Source organism: Lithobates pipiens, unplaced genomic scaffold (assembly GCF_037356315.1).
Source record: "Lithobates pipiens isolate NorthernLeopardFrog02 unplaced genomic scaffold, aLitPip1_a1.2 Scaffold_3, whole genome shotgun sequence".
NCBI lineage: Eukaryota > Metazoa > Chordata > Amphibia > Anura > Ranidae > Lithobates > Lithobates pipiens.
Genome location: NW_027507790.1, coordinates 203,285,929 through 203,300,438, shown reverse-complemented (window position 1 = coordinate 203,300,438; position 14,510 = coordinate 203,285,929). Strand labels below are relative to the sequence as shown.

General features: G+C 47.0%; 1 protein-coding gene across 4 annotated transcripts in view; it reads left to right on the top strand.

The window, feature by feature from the left end:
• The window catches only part of DDX4 (DEAD-box helicase 4), a 329,051-nt gene that overhangs the window by 284,110 nt on the left and 30,431 nt on the right, over positions 1-14,510 (top strand). For all 4 annotated transcript variants that reach the window (XM_077462713.1, XM_077462714.1, XM_077462716.1 and 1 more), the window contains one exon: positions 5,224-5,390. In XM_077462713.1, coding sequence (XP_077318839.1) covers positions 5,224-5,390 — 167 coding nt within the window. The remainder of the gene's footprint in view (positions 1-5,223; positions 5,391-14,510) is intronic.

Here is a 14,510-nt window from a genome sequence, read left to right as displayed (position 1 = left end):
GGTAAAAACACCTCAAAAAAGGGCTCTAGAGGGACTTCTACAGGTACAAAGCTTAGAATCATCTCAAAAAAGATGGCATCCTCCCCTGAGAATTCTTACGTGGCTGGTCAGAATGAGCCATCAGGTTTTGCAGCTGCTCTTAACACTGCAGCCCTGTCTATATTACTGAAGAGGTTTTTATCTCTACCATTTTAGGCTCGGAGCAAAAGATTGATGCTTTAATCACTTCCCAGAGTGGGACTAAGCGCGATAAATCCCCTTCCATTTCCCAGGACCCTCGAACTGAGGAGGGGGGGGGGCGGATGATACATTTCTCTGGGGAACAGGAAGAGGCCTATGATGCCTCTAGTGAAGAGTCAAATACAGAAAGATCAGGTTCACAACATGAGAGATTGATGGTACAATCTCTGACTGAATTGGTCCGCTCCACATTCATTCTGCCATTAGCCGAGTCAGTTGATGAACCCTCTTCTGGTTTGGGTTCGATAAAGCCTCCCCAGGCTATTCATGCTTTTCCTACCCATTCATTGCTAAAAAAAAAAAAAAAGCTTATTCTGAGTGGGATCAGCCAGATAAACAGTTTTTTTCCCTCAAAAAGTTCTTCCTATGGAGGAAGAATTGTAATAAGAAATGGGAGATGCCAGCAATTGACGCTGCTATATCCTCTGTGAATAAAAATTTGACTTGTCCAGTAGACTATGCTCAAATGCTGAAGGATCCAACGGATAAGAAGTTGGAATACCTATGTAAGAACAATATTTCTCTGGCAGGTTCAGTGGTTCAGCCTGCGCTGGCAGCAATTGTATGTTATTGTATATTGTGTGTAAGAGACCAGTTTAAACAAGTTCTCAAGATTATTGCTGATCAGCAGGCCCAAGATTTGGCCAGGATACCAGGGGCGTTATGTTTTACAATAGACGCTATGAGAGACTATTCTCCAGGCCTCACGACTTATGTTTGGGCTGGTGCATGTGTGTTGAGTTCTGTGGTTGAAAAATTGGTCAGCCAAAGCGCGATGCAGAAAGCTTCTGGGTAGTTTTCCATTTTGCGTTGCACGGCTGTTTTGTGACAATCTGGATAAATGCAGCCAAAGAATTTTTAATGGGAAAAGTTCCCTTTTGCCAGTTAAAAGGATTAAGGGTTTTTCTTTTAAACAAGCTTCTGCTCCAGTACCAGGAGCATCAGCATCCAGGCAGTCACGACAGCCTCCTGGGGAAGGAAACCCACAAAACAAAATAATAAAACCTCCTTATGAAGGGGAGCCCCCGCTCACTCGAGTGTGGCAAGACTTCTGCAGTTCTCAAGGGTCTGACAGGAAGAATGTCAAGACAAATGGGTGGCTTCCTCAATATCACTAGGATACAAACTAGAGTTCCCGTCTCCTCGTTTTCTCAAATCAAACGTTCTCAGAGATCCAGAAAAAGGGTCTCTTTCTAGCTTTGGACCATCTCTTGTCTCAAAATGTGATATGCGGTGGTCCCCATGGAAGAGCGAGGGTTAGGGTTTTAATATAACTTTTTCACAGTACCAAAACCAAACGGATATGTCAGACCCATTTTAGATCTGAAAGATCTTAAACCGGTTTTTGAATATCTGCTCTTTTCGCATGTCGGTCAGTGGTTTCCATTCTACAAGGTGGTTAACTGCTAGCGTCAGTGGACATCAAGGATGCTTGCCTCCCATGTACGTATTTTTCCCGCTCACCAGAAATATCTAAGCTTCGAGAAATCTTCCTTTTCAGTTTGTAGCTCTGCCTTTCAGTTTAGTTATTGCACCTCAAGTGTTTACAAAGGTCTTGGCTCCCCTTTAGCCAGATTAAGGGCTTGGTATAATTTTTCTAGCTTACTTAGACAATCTACTCTTGATAGATCAGTTGATAGCCTGCTTAGACCACAGTTTGGTCATCACAGTCTGCTATCTGGAATACCTAGGTTGGTTTCTCAACCTAGAGAAATCTTAAAACCGTCAAGGAGATTGAAATACTTGGGTATGATCATAGATAAAGCTCAGAAGATGGTGTACTTGCCCCAGGCAAAGATTAGTTCCATAAGGGAACTGATTCAAGTGGTCACAACAAAGAAGAATCCTTCATTCGATTTTGCATGAGTTAGTTGGGAAAGGTGGTGGCTTCATTAGAGGCCGTTTCTTATGCTCAATTTAATTCAAGACTACTGCAAAATAGTGTCCTATCAACTTGGAGCAAGAAAGTCCAAGCTCTACACTTCCCAATACGTTTATCCCCAAAGGTGTGTCAAAGCCTCCGTGGTTGATAACCAAGAATCTCCAAAAAGGAAAATCAACCTAAAAGGTGCCAGCCTTCTGGGCTGTGGAGAAGTTCTAGAAGTCCTAAGCGTCTGTTCAAGGAAAATGGTCCAAATCAGAAATTGCCCTGTCCATCAATATTCTATATTCGGGCAGCACGCCTGGCTCTGAAGGCCCGGACACTCATATTATGGAATTGTCCTGTCAGGATCCAATCCGAAAATGCCACAGCAGTAGCCTATAACAATCACCAAGGGGGCACGAGAAGTCGTGCTGTTCAGAGAGGTGAATCATAGCCTAACTTGGCCAGGAAACATACCTTGCCTATCGGCAGTCTTCATCCCAGGAATAGAGAATTGGCAGGCGGACTACTGTTCCCGGGAGAATGGTCTCTTCACTTCGACATCTTTCTGTTAATATTTCAAAGATGGGGAATTCCGGACGTGGATCGGTTTGCGTCCAGGTTCAACAAAAATATCGACAACTTTCTATGAAGCACAAAGGATCCTCTGGCATGCTGAACAGATGCCTTGGCTTTCCCGTGGGATCAGTTTTCACTGATTTATGCATTCCCTCCTGTTGCTTCTGCATCTTCTTTGCAGGAAGTGAAGGCGGTGATTCTTGTGGCCCAGGAGATCTTGGCATGCAAAGATCGTAAAGATTGTGGTAGGAGTCCCAGGGACTCTACCGCCATGGCCAGACCTTCTCCCACAAGGTCCAGTATTCCATCCTACCTTACAAACTCTAAATTTAACAGTTTGGCTATTGATACCCACATTCTGAAGGAGCATAGGCTGTCGGCTTCAGTAGTGTCTACTTTAATGCAAGTAAGCCAACCTCCAGAGTCATATTAGAGTCTGGAAGGCATGTGTTTCCTGGTGTGAATCCATGGGTTGGCACCCCAGGAAATATGTCCTAGGTAGGATTCTTGATTTTCTACAGATGGGATTAGAAATTAAACTGGCCTTAAGATCAAAAGCCAGGTTTAGGCCATATCTGTATTTCAGCGACCACTTTCTTTGCGCACTCTGGTTCGTAACTTTATTCAGGTGGTAACACGGCTTAATCCTCTGGTTAGGTCACCCCTGAATCCTTGGGACTTGAATTTAGTCCTGTCGGCATTACAGAAACTGCCTTTTGAGCCAATACGACATATTCCCTTGGTACTTTTGACAAGGAAGTTTATTTTTCTGGTTGCCATATCTTCTGCAAGAAGGTTATCGGAGTTGGCTGCTCTTTCTTGTAAAGAGTCATATTTGAGTATTCACAAGGATAAGGTTGTATTACGTCGTCCTCTTAATTTCCTTTTCTTGTTATACTTTAATTTTTCCCGGAACCCTGTTCTGCGGAAGAAAGGTCGCTGCATTCTCTTGATGTGGTGAGCAGTCAAGGTCTACTTAAAGGCGACTGCTCAGATTTGTAAAACAGGTTTTTTGTTAGTGTTGCCAGAATATCCTAAGAGGACAGGCAGCATCGAAATCTACTATTTCTAAATAGATTTGTAAAGTGATTGTTCAAGCTTATGGCTTAAAAAGGAAAATCCACCTTTTGATGTTAAAGAACACACCACCAGGGCTGTTAGTACTTCCTGGGCAGTGCATCACCAAGCCTCCATGGCTCAAATTTGCAAGGCTGCAACTTGGTCCTCAGTCCATACATTTACCAGATCCTATCAAGTAGATGTAAAAGGTCATGAGGATATTGCCTTTGGGCGCAGTGTACTGCAGGTTGCAGTATGAGCCCTCTAGTCTCTTGGTACCCTACTTTTTTTGCTGTTTCTCCCTCCCTTCATTTGGCATTGCTATGGAACAACCCACATAGTAACTACTATGACTTTGTGCCCGTGATGTACGATAAGAAAATAGGATTTTTATAACAGCTTACCTGTAAAATTATTTTCTTTGAAGTACATAACGGTACACAGAGGTCCCTCCCTTCTTTCTGGTATACACATATATTGCTTTGCTACACAACTCAGGTACTCACAGTAGTGGGAGGGGTTATATAGGGAGTGAACTTCCTGTCTCCCTGTGCCAGTGTCCATCACCTGAAGGTGGCCTATAACCCACATAGTATTTACTATGGGTCTGTGTCCCGTGATTTACTTCAAAGAAAAAATCCTATTTTTTGGGGGGCGGGTTCTGGAACTGAATTGCACTGGAACGCTGTGCTGCTGTCAACTGTCATTGGAACCCATAACTTTTCATGCTATAGTTTTCTTACAGCCACGGTGATCTAACTGCAAGATTAAGAGAGGCTAAAGTATAACTCAGCGGTTTCTGAACTCCTGTGCATCTTGCTAAATTTGACCAGGAGTCTCAAAACTTACTAAAAAAGGTCCAGTTTACTGTCCTTCAGACTTTTGACGATGCTGGCCCATGGCCAGTGTGAGTAAAAAAAATGCCCTGGCATCAATGGGCGTAAATAGTGGCCCGTCATTGGTATTAGTGGGAGGAATAGTGCCCTGTTTTATGGTGAGAAAAAACAGAAGTCATCCAGTTCAACCAATAGATTTAAATTAATTTAAAAAACGCCATATATACACAACCCTATACCCACAGTTTAGCTAGAGGAAGGCAGTTGGTGTCTCAGGGGAAGGGCTAGTGCCCCATTCTTGTTAGTGGGAGGATTTGTGCCCTATTTGGTGTCATTTGCAGGAATTCTGCTCCACTGCTGGTGTCAGTGGGAAGGAATAGTGCCTTGCATCAGTGGGCAGAATAGGCACCCCAAGGGCTGGATAAGGGCAAGCAAAGGACCATATCTGGTCCAGTTTGGAGACCACTGGATTAGATGGTAAGTGTAAAAAAAAAAATCTTTTTATATGCTGATCAATTTTCTAGCATGCAATCTAATGGCTGTTAACAGTCCCTACAATTTTGCAGAGTGGTCCATCTACCTCCTCGTTTTTAGTTTAATGACATGAACCATGCTATTAATCTTTTCTCATCTATTCCCACAAAGATTGGTTTAACTAAATTGCGCTACCTTGTGTTGGATGAAGCTGACCGTATGTTGGACATGGGTTTTAGAGAGGACATTGAGAATTTGTTGCGAAGTCCAGGAATTCCTAGTAAAGAAGAAAGACAAACCTTGATGTTCAGTGCTACATTTCCCTCAAGCATACAGAGGTACTAAGTCACCTGTAAAAAAAAAAAAAAAATCTTTTAAGTGCATTGTTCATATTGCATATCTTCTATGTCAGGGATCTGCAATTAGCGGACCTCCAGTTGTTGCAGAACTACAAGTCCCATGAGGCATAGCAAGACTGACAGCCACAAGCATGACACCCAGAGGCATGATTGGACTAGTTTTGCAACAGCTGGAGGTCCGATTGCATATCCATGTCATTTATGACCACTAATATTACAAAAAGTCTAACCGCTATTACAGAAAACTTTACTTGGCTTTGATAGGCGACTTTTAACCCTTTTTTTTTTTGCCAGAGCAGTTATTCCATTTTATTTTTATGTATTTTCTGAAAGAAGATACCCTAGAGCAGGTATGTCCAAAGTCCGGCCCGTGGGCCAATCGCGGCCTGGTTTTGGACGGCCCCCCTGGTTGTTTAAACATATATATATATATATACATATATATACATCTCTTTTGTGGCCCCTGGCGATCTCCCAGCGCTGGGGCCACAAAAGATATATAGTCTGGCTGCGTCGGAGGGACGAGTGCCGTGCACACCGGAGGGGAATTTCCTGTTTCCACAGCAGCCTCTGTAATAGGAAGTCCCGTCTCTGCCATTGGACGACTGTTCTGTCCATCAAAGGAGGCGGTACTTTCTCTTAAAGAGGCTGTTGTGTAAATGGGAGATTCTCCTGTAAGATGTCTTTGGCACTCGTCCTGCCCCCCATGGCTGCACTGATGGTAATGATGGCTGCATTCCTGGCAATTGCAATTGTGGAGCTGCGTTCCCGGCAATGGCGGCTGCGTTCCCGGCAATGGCGGGTGCTGCATTCCTGGGAATTGTGGGTCTGCAGATGGACACTGACCCTTATTTTGCTTCACAGTTCTTTATTTAAAATTTTAAGTAATTTTTTCCTGAAGCTTCCCTCTTAAAGTGAGCCTGTTATACGCCAATATCCAAATAATACACTTGAGTTCATCTATTCACCACACACAGCCACAAAGGCAAGAGAATTCTTGTTGGGCCGTGTATTAGTGCTCGGACGAACACACTTAGACCGAATTTTAATGGTTCAAAGAATGTCAGGCAAAATGGTCGGCCCTCACGCATGTTCACGTCATCAAATCTGGCCCTCTTTGAAAAAAGTTTGGACATCCCTGCCCTAGAGAATAAAATAATGGTGGTTCCAATTTTTCTGCAAAGATCTAGGAAACGCAAACATTTAAATTTTTATGGCACACAAATGCAATAAACGACCCAGTTTTTGGTGAAAATATAAAAGATGCGGTTGCGCAGAGTAAATACCCAATATAAAAACCAAAAAATGTAGCGCTTAAAATAGAAAACACCTCGTGGAGACAAGTGTTGTTGTAACGCACAAAAAATATAAATGTAATAGATAGCGTAGCCAAGCTACATCAAGTAAAGGCAAGTGCACTTAGTATATAACTACACAAGTGTGAAAAAGTCTTTGTGACTCGTGACATGAAAAAACTAAAAAAGTTCAAATAATGGATGTACCAAATGGCCTGGGTCTATACCAAGACCCTACATAAGAAAAGACAATAGTCTCTATAATCCTAGATGATCACTTCACGGTAGAGAGTAGTCAGGATCTGTTGCAATGCCACACGTCAAAATACCCCAGAGGTGAAGACAGCAGCTGGATGTCACCCTTCTTACAGATACCACGTTATAAACGGGAACGTTAATGGATACGCTTACCCGAAGGTGTGGACCCACACACCTTGGTGGTGAGTCATTCAGACATCAAATTGCGATAGACAGCAATTCCTTCATCCAGGTGATGTAAACCTCAGCTATGCCAATACACCATCCAATCTCGGGGTATCCAATCCGGGACATTTTTTTTGGCTCCAAGGTGGTAAAAAGGACAATCACACCCCAAATAGGTGCGTAAAAAATGCAAACGGAAAAAGAGGGGGAAAAAAACAAAAAGCCTCTTCATAGAGCAGATTAATCCAAAAGGAAATGTTTTATTAAAACAAAATTAAAAAAACAAGATACATGTATGTACAAACCCTCAATGAAGAAGGGTACAAAAATACAGATATCAATAAAAAAAAGCGTAGAAAGTCTGCAGGCTATGTACCCGACATGTTTCGCAATAAACTTCCTTTAACTGGGGCATAACCTGCTGTGAAATCCCACGCTCATATATACTGCTCTATCATCACCTCAAAATTAACATCAGCTGCTGTTCAAAGACTGGGGCAGCAAAACTAATACAAAAAAGTTAGTCCTACACACGTTTGCTGACACTGACAGGGATAAGCGAATCAATGAAGGGGCAGTATCACATCTAGCTTCTGAGATTGGATGATGAATTGGCATAGCTGAGGTTTATATCACCTGGATGGAGGAATTGCTGTCTATCACAATTTGATGTCTTACTGACTCAACACCAAGGTGTGGGTCCACACCTTCGGGTAAGCATATCCATTACCTTTCCTGTTTATAACGTGGTATCTGTGTGACATCCAGCTGCTGTCTTCACCTCTGGGGTATTTTGACGTGTGGCATTGCAACAGATCCTGACTACTCTCTACCGTTCAGTGATCATCTAGGATTATAGAGACTATTGTCTTTTCTTATGTAGGGTCTTGGTATAGACCCAGGCCGCTTGCTACATCCATTATTTGAACTTTTTTTGTTTTTTCATGTCACGAGTCACAAAGACTTTTTCACACTTGTGTAGTTATACTAAGTGCACTTGCCTTTATTTGGTGTAGCTTGGCTACGCTATCTATTTCATTTATAATTTTTGTGTGTTATAATAACACTTTTCTCCACTAGGTGTTTTCTATTTTAAGCGCTACATTTTTTGGTTTTTATGTTGTATGCAATTGTATTATTGTTAATGTTGGCTGCTTGTATTGTGTTTTGAATTTCTGGTAGCGCAGTTTTATTTTAGGTAAATACCCAATATGTCAAACCTTAAATTTGTGTGCTTCCATGAAATGGCTGCAAACTTCAGTACCCTATATTTTCCATAGACACAACTTTAAAAGCCCCCTATAGGTTGTCATTTTAGCATTACAGAGGTGGTCTGGTACTAGAAATACTGCTGTCTGGTGTGCGCAGCCATATGAAACGTATATCACAATCGACCTTTAAATGTGTAGGCGCCCCAATGCACTAGTTTACGTTCATACAGGCTTTTGGAATGTTTTAAAGGATAAATTCACATTTCATAACATGTTAAACCCTTATATACACCCGCTTACCCGCATAACAAAAGTGAAGGCAAACTTATTTTCTCTGATATTCACCGACCAACACAGCTCCTCTCTGTAACAAAATGCGTTGTCAGCCCTATCACTGGAGATTACTAGGCAAGTTGTAATACAACACTTCAGAACTTTTAGTTCCACCCAGGGGGCGGTCCCTAGGCTACAACCCCCACAGCCTGCTCTAGCAGAACTCAGTTTTTTCTTGCCTAGTCAAGAGATAAGACCTAGGAACCCTGCGGGCCCATAGGTCCGTGTTTTTTTTTTGGTGCAGAAGCTTGTCTTTTTGCGCAAGATGAATGATCCTGTGATCTTCTATCAACAGCCGGCTGGGTGACAGGCTGGTTTACTTATCCTTGTAGTCTCCCCAGTCAGGCCATTGAGCGTGTGCAGGTTGCAGCTACGGCTCGGCAGGCCACGACATTCCTTGGCTCCAGAGGTGGTCGGTGAGCTTTATGCTCCGGGGCGTACATATGACCGGGCTACTGATGTCTGCGTCACAGTATGCCAGGCCAGTAGTCTTCCCTGTACTGATCAGGAGCTGACTACTGTGGAATATCTCCCAGCTTCAGGTCTAGTAAGTAAAGCTCTCTCTGCCTGTCAGGGTGGAGCAGCTGGGCATTCCCTGGGAAGACGATTCGGGTGGGCCCCCCTCACCCCCTCTTCTCTCCCCCTGTCCCTAACTCCCTCCTCCTCCCCCCCTCGGGGGGGCTGTATATGTGCTGAGCGGTGTGTGCGTGCCTGGGCTCTCACCTGGGGGTTTTAGCTGTGCTGGGTCCTGCAGCTTATCCCGCTGTATGCCTGTGTAGTCATGCCCCTGTGTGGGTGCAGCGCTGTGCCTGCCACATGTTCTCTCTAGTCCCCCATAGCGCGGTTCGGTGGCCATTTTAAGTATGGGCGGCCAGCCACCGACAGTTTTTTGCTATCTCTGCATCTGGGAGCGCTGAGGATCATCAGGCATTGCGGTAATATAGCACGGAATGGCCCAGGGTGGTGAGTCTAGCGGGTTAGAGCCCCTCAGCCAGCGGCAGCAGGATGGTGGGACTGTCACTCTACTAAGTCCCCTTCGGGTGGCAGACAGGGTAGGGTCAGCATGGCTTCAGAAACTGGTGTTTCTTCCCCCGAAATGCAGACTATTGCAACCAGGTCACCTGCGGACTGCGCGGTCCCTATGGACACCCTTAACGGCGGTCCTTAATTAGTTCGTTGCCAAGATTGAGGCGGTACGTGGGAAGAAAGGTGCTAAAAAGCGGCCCCTGCCCCTGCAGACTCAGGTCCTGCTGAGGCCGGTGACCCCTGCTCTGTCTTGTCAGATGACGCTGACCAGGACCGTTTAAACAGTGAGGATGAGTCCCCGTCTGGGTCCATGCGTGACAAAGAGCTAGTTGGAGCACTTATCACAGCTGTGCGTGATACCCTGAAGATTCAGGAGCCAGCGGATCCCTCTGCTGATGTACCGGTCCCTTTTGGGTCCCGCAAGCCAGCACGTTCACCTAAGTTGTTCCCGTATCTGACTTATTTTGGAAAAATAATTTACAAGGAATGGGGCCGCCCGCAACGGACCTTTTTGGTCCCAAAATACATGGTGGTGCATTACCCCTTTGAGGAAAGCCTTCTCAAGATATGGTTGGCTCCTCCAGTCGTGGACCCCCCAGTATCCAGGTTAAATAAAGTAACCACGATCCCGCTTGAGGGGACTCCTGCATTCAAGGATCCCACGGATAGGAAGGCCGAGGCGGTGGCTCATTCCTTGTTTACGGTTGTGGGGTCAGCCCTGCGACCTGTACTGGCATCCGCACTGGTGTCGCAGACACTGACTGAGTGGGCAAAAGTTTTGCACCGCGAATTGGGAGAGCAACAGGCCTCCCCTGTCTGCGTGGATCTAGCAGACCAACTAGTGCAAGGCCTTAAGTACGTCTGTGATGCGGCCCTGGATACTCTCCCTCTTATCCAGGGCCTCAGTGTCAGCTGTGGTGCTGAGGCGCCTGATTTGGTTGAAATGCTGGTCTGCTGATCAGGTATCCAAGAAAGCCCTGACGGATCTTCCCTTCCTTGGCGACCGGCTCTTTGGAGCCTTGTTAGATGACATTATTAAAAATGCCACTGGTGGTAAGAGTACTCTACTCCGGCAGGCTAAGGAGCCACGCCGCAGGCAAGGGCCCTCTTTCCGCTCACAAGAGGCTTTTTCGTCCGCCCGGTGCTTCGACAAAACGTCCCCAGCCCCACAGGACTCCCACGGACGGTCAAAAACGTCCCTGGAACCGCAAGCCTGGAAACAAAAGTTCTACCGCCTGAAGGTTTGCCCCCACCCATGTCTCGCGTTCGGGAGTTTGCAGCCCGGTGGTCCTCCTGGTTATCCGACCAGTGGGTCTGCGATCTGATTTCCACAGGCTACAAGATAGTTTATCTCTTGGCCACCAAACAGATTCTTCCCCTCCAGCATACCTGTGTCCCCGGTTCACCGGGAGGCCCTGTTGGGGGCGGTAAGGGACTTATCTTCCGGGTATCGCTGCTCCGGCCATTTACAGCGCCGGAGCAGCGATGACATCATGGGAGCTATCACAAACGGCATTATATTCAGTGCACCTGCGCGCCGCTTTCTTTTTGTAAATATCTCCTAAACCGTGTAGGTTTAGGAGATATTTCTTGAACCTACAGGTAAGCCTTAATCTAGGCTTACCTGTAGGTCAAAGTGGTTTGTAAGGGTTTACAACCACTTTAACAATGTGTTTCTATAGTGAAAGAAGCTCTTTCGACTAATGTGGTTGTATAGGTGTTTTAAGAAATTCAGCCCCTGAAGATTTGGCTGCTCAATGACCAGGCCATTTCTTTTGCGCGATATGGCACTGCGTCACTTTAACTGACAAGTGCGCGGTTGTGTGACGTACCCAAACATATTTGACGTCCTTTTCCTCACAAAGCTTTCTTTTGGTGGTATTCATCTCTCCAGTTTTTATTTTCTCCGACCGACACAGCTCCTCACTTAGCCATTGGGTTGTTACGCCCACCTTTAGGCGAATACTAGGCATTACATGTTATGTAACACACAAAACTTTCCAGTTCCGCCCAGGGGGTGGTCCCTTAGGTAACAACCCTCCAGCCTGCCATGCAGTCATCAGTTTTATTTTGCCTAGTAAAGAAGGACCTAGGAACCCTGCGGGCCCATCGGTTCGTCTTTCTTTCTGCAGAAGCTTGGCTTTTTGCTCAAGATGATAGATCCTGTGATCTGCTATCAACAGCCGGCTGGGTGACAGGCTGGATACCCTTATCGTCTCCCCAGCCTGGCCATCGAGCATGTGCAGGTCGCAGCTCTGCGCTAGGCAGGCCATGATGAAACCTTCGCTCCAGAGGTGGTCGGTGAGCTTTTATGCTCCGGGACACACACATGACCAGGCTAGTGATGTCTGCATCAGTGTGCCGGTCCAGCAGGCACCTTGTCCTGATCGGTGAGTGGGTCTGTAATGGAATGTCTCCCAGCTCTTCAGGACTGATAAGTACAGCTCTTCCTGCCTTGGTGGGGCTGAGCAGCTGGGCATTCCCTGGGAAGTCGATTCGGGGGTCCCTCACCTCCCTCTGTTCTCTCCCTGTCGCTTTCTCCCTCCCTGTGAGGGATGCTGCAGAGCGTTGTGTGTGTGTGTCTGTGCAGGGGCTTTTGGGGGGGGGTTGTGCTGGCTGGCTGGGTCCTGTTTTTCATTAACCTGTGAGGCTGTGCAGCGCTTTTTCACCGCCATTGTTTCTCTCTGTTCCTCATGGCATTTGCATCAGCGGCCATCTTGGGTGTGGGCAAGGGAAAGCATGCTCTCCTGGGCTTCGGTGGCCATTTCCCCTGTGATTTGTCCTTATACTGGATGCCAGCGGCCGTTTTCCCTGTGTTTTATGTCCTTATACTGGACGCTGGGTGGCCATTAATCCTGAGCACACTGCAGAGTGGTTTCCGTGCAATTAGCAGATGCGTCCACTGACAGAGCGGATTCCTCTGCACCTGGGAGCAAACAGAGACTACAGGCACTACCTGCTGGATAGCTCGAAACCCCTCAGGGTGGTGAGTCCTGCGGCAAAGAGCCCCTCAGCCAGCAGCAGTAAGGAGGGTGGAACTGTCACTGTCCTAAGTTCCTTTCGGCTGGCAGACAGGGTAGGGTTAGCATGGCTTCATTTTTTTCCCCCCAAATCCAGGCAATTGCAACCGGTATGCCTGCGGAGTGCCCTTGGACACCTTGTCAGCGGTCCTCAATTCGTTCGTTTCCAAGATGGAGGCGATGCATGGGAGCAAAGGTGCTAAAAAGCGGCGCCTGATTTGGTTAAAATGCTGGTCTGCTGACCAGGCATCCAAAAAAGCCCTGATGGATCTCCCCTTCCTTGGCAACTGGCTTTTTGGAGCCTCTTTGGATGATATTATTAAGAATGCCACTGGTGGTAAGAGGACATTACTCCCACAGGCCAGAAAAGCTAAGGAGCCACGTCGTAGGCAAGGGCCCCCCTTTTCCGCTCACAAACGGCTTTTTCGTCCCCAGCCCGACAGGACATCCATGGAAGTTCAGAAACATCCCTAGAGCCACAAGCCTGTGAACAAAAATGCTACTGCATGAAGGTTTGCCCCCACCCGTGTCTCGGGTGGGGGGTCGCCTTCGGGAGTTTGCAGCCCGGTGGTCCTCTCGGCTGTCCAACCAATGGGTCTGCGATCTGATTTCTTCTGGCTACAAGATAGTTTGGCCGCCAAACAGATTCTTCCTCTCCAGCATTCCCGTACTCCCGGCTCGCCGGGAGGCCCTCCTGGGGGCCTTAAGGAACTTGCTGAATCGCGGGGTGATTGTACCTGTTATGGAATCATAACGTTTCCAGGGGTTCTACTCAAACCTGTTTGTAGTTCCCAAGAAGAAAGGGTTACGTCCAATATAAAAGCCCTCAATCGCTGTGAGAGTACAGAGGTTCAGAATGGAATCAGTTCGCTCAGTAGTCGCTGCACTCCATCAAGGGGACTCCCTGGTGTCCTTAGACATCCAGGATGCGTACCTGCACATACCCATATGCCTCCGGCATCAGAAGTTTCTGCGGTTCGCAGTCGGGGAAGCCCACTATCAGTTTGTGGCTCTCCCTTTTGGTTTGGCATCGTTCCTACCTCTAAAATGGACAGTGATCACAACGGATGCCAGCCTATCCAGCTGGGGTGGAGTGATGAGGGTTCAGTCGGCTCAGGGCCTCTGGTCGACGGAGGAATCTAAATTGCCACTCAATCTGCTAAAGCTGAGAGCGGTCAGGCTATGCATCTTCACATGGTCGATGAAACTTCGAGGGCGTTCGATCAGGATCCAGTCAGACAACGCCACTGTGGTGGCGTATGTCAATCACCAAGCAGGAACAAGAAGCTCAGCCGCTGCATGGGAGGTCGCTCACATACTTCGGTGGGCAGAGCGACATGTACCGGCCCTGTCAGCCATTTACATCCCGGGAGTGGAGAACGGGCAGGTGGACTATCTGAGTCGCCAGATGCTGGACTCAGGAGGATGGGCATTGCATCCGGAGAATTTCAGGCGGCTGTGCCTGCGGTGGGGCACACCAGATGTGGATCTGCTGGCCTCCCATCTCAATGGGAAGGTGCCGAGATTCGTGTCCAGGACACGAGATCCTTTGGCAGACGCGCTGGTGGCTCCGTGGGGTCAGTATCAGCTGATCTATGCCTTTCCTCCATTGAAGATACTACCACGACTGCTCCGCAGAGTGGAAGTCGAGGGGATTCCAGTAGTTCTGGTCGCCCCAGATTGGCCTCGGCATCCGTGGTACGCAGACCTAGTGCAGCTGGTGGCAGACGCCCCTTGGCGACTGCCGCTACGAGAGGACTTTCTGTCTCAAGGCCCTATTCTCGCTTTACC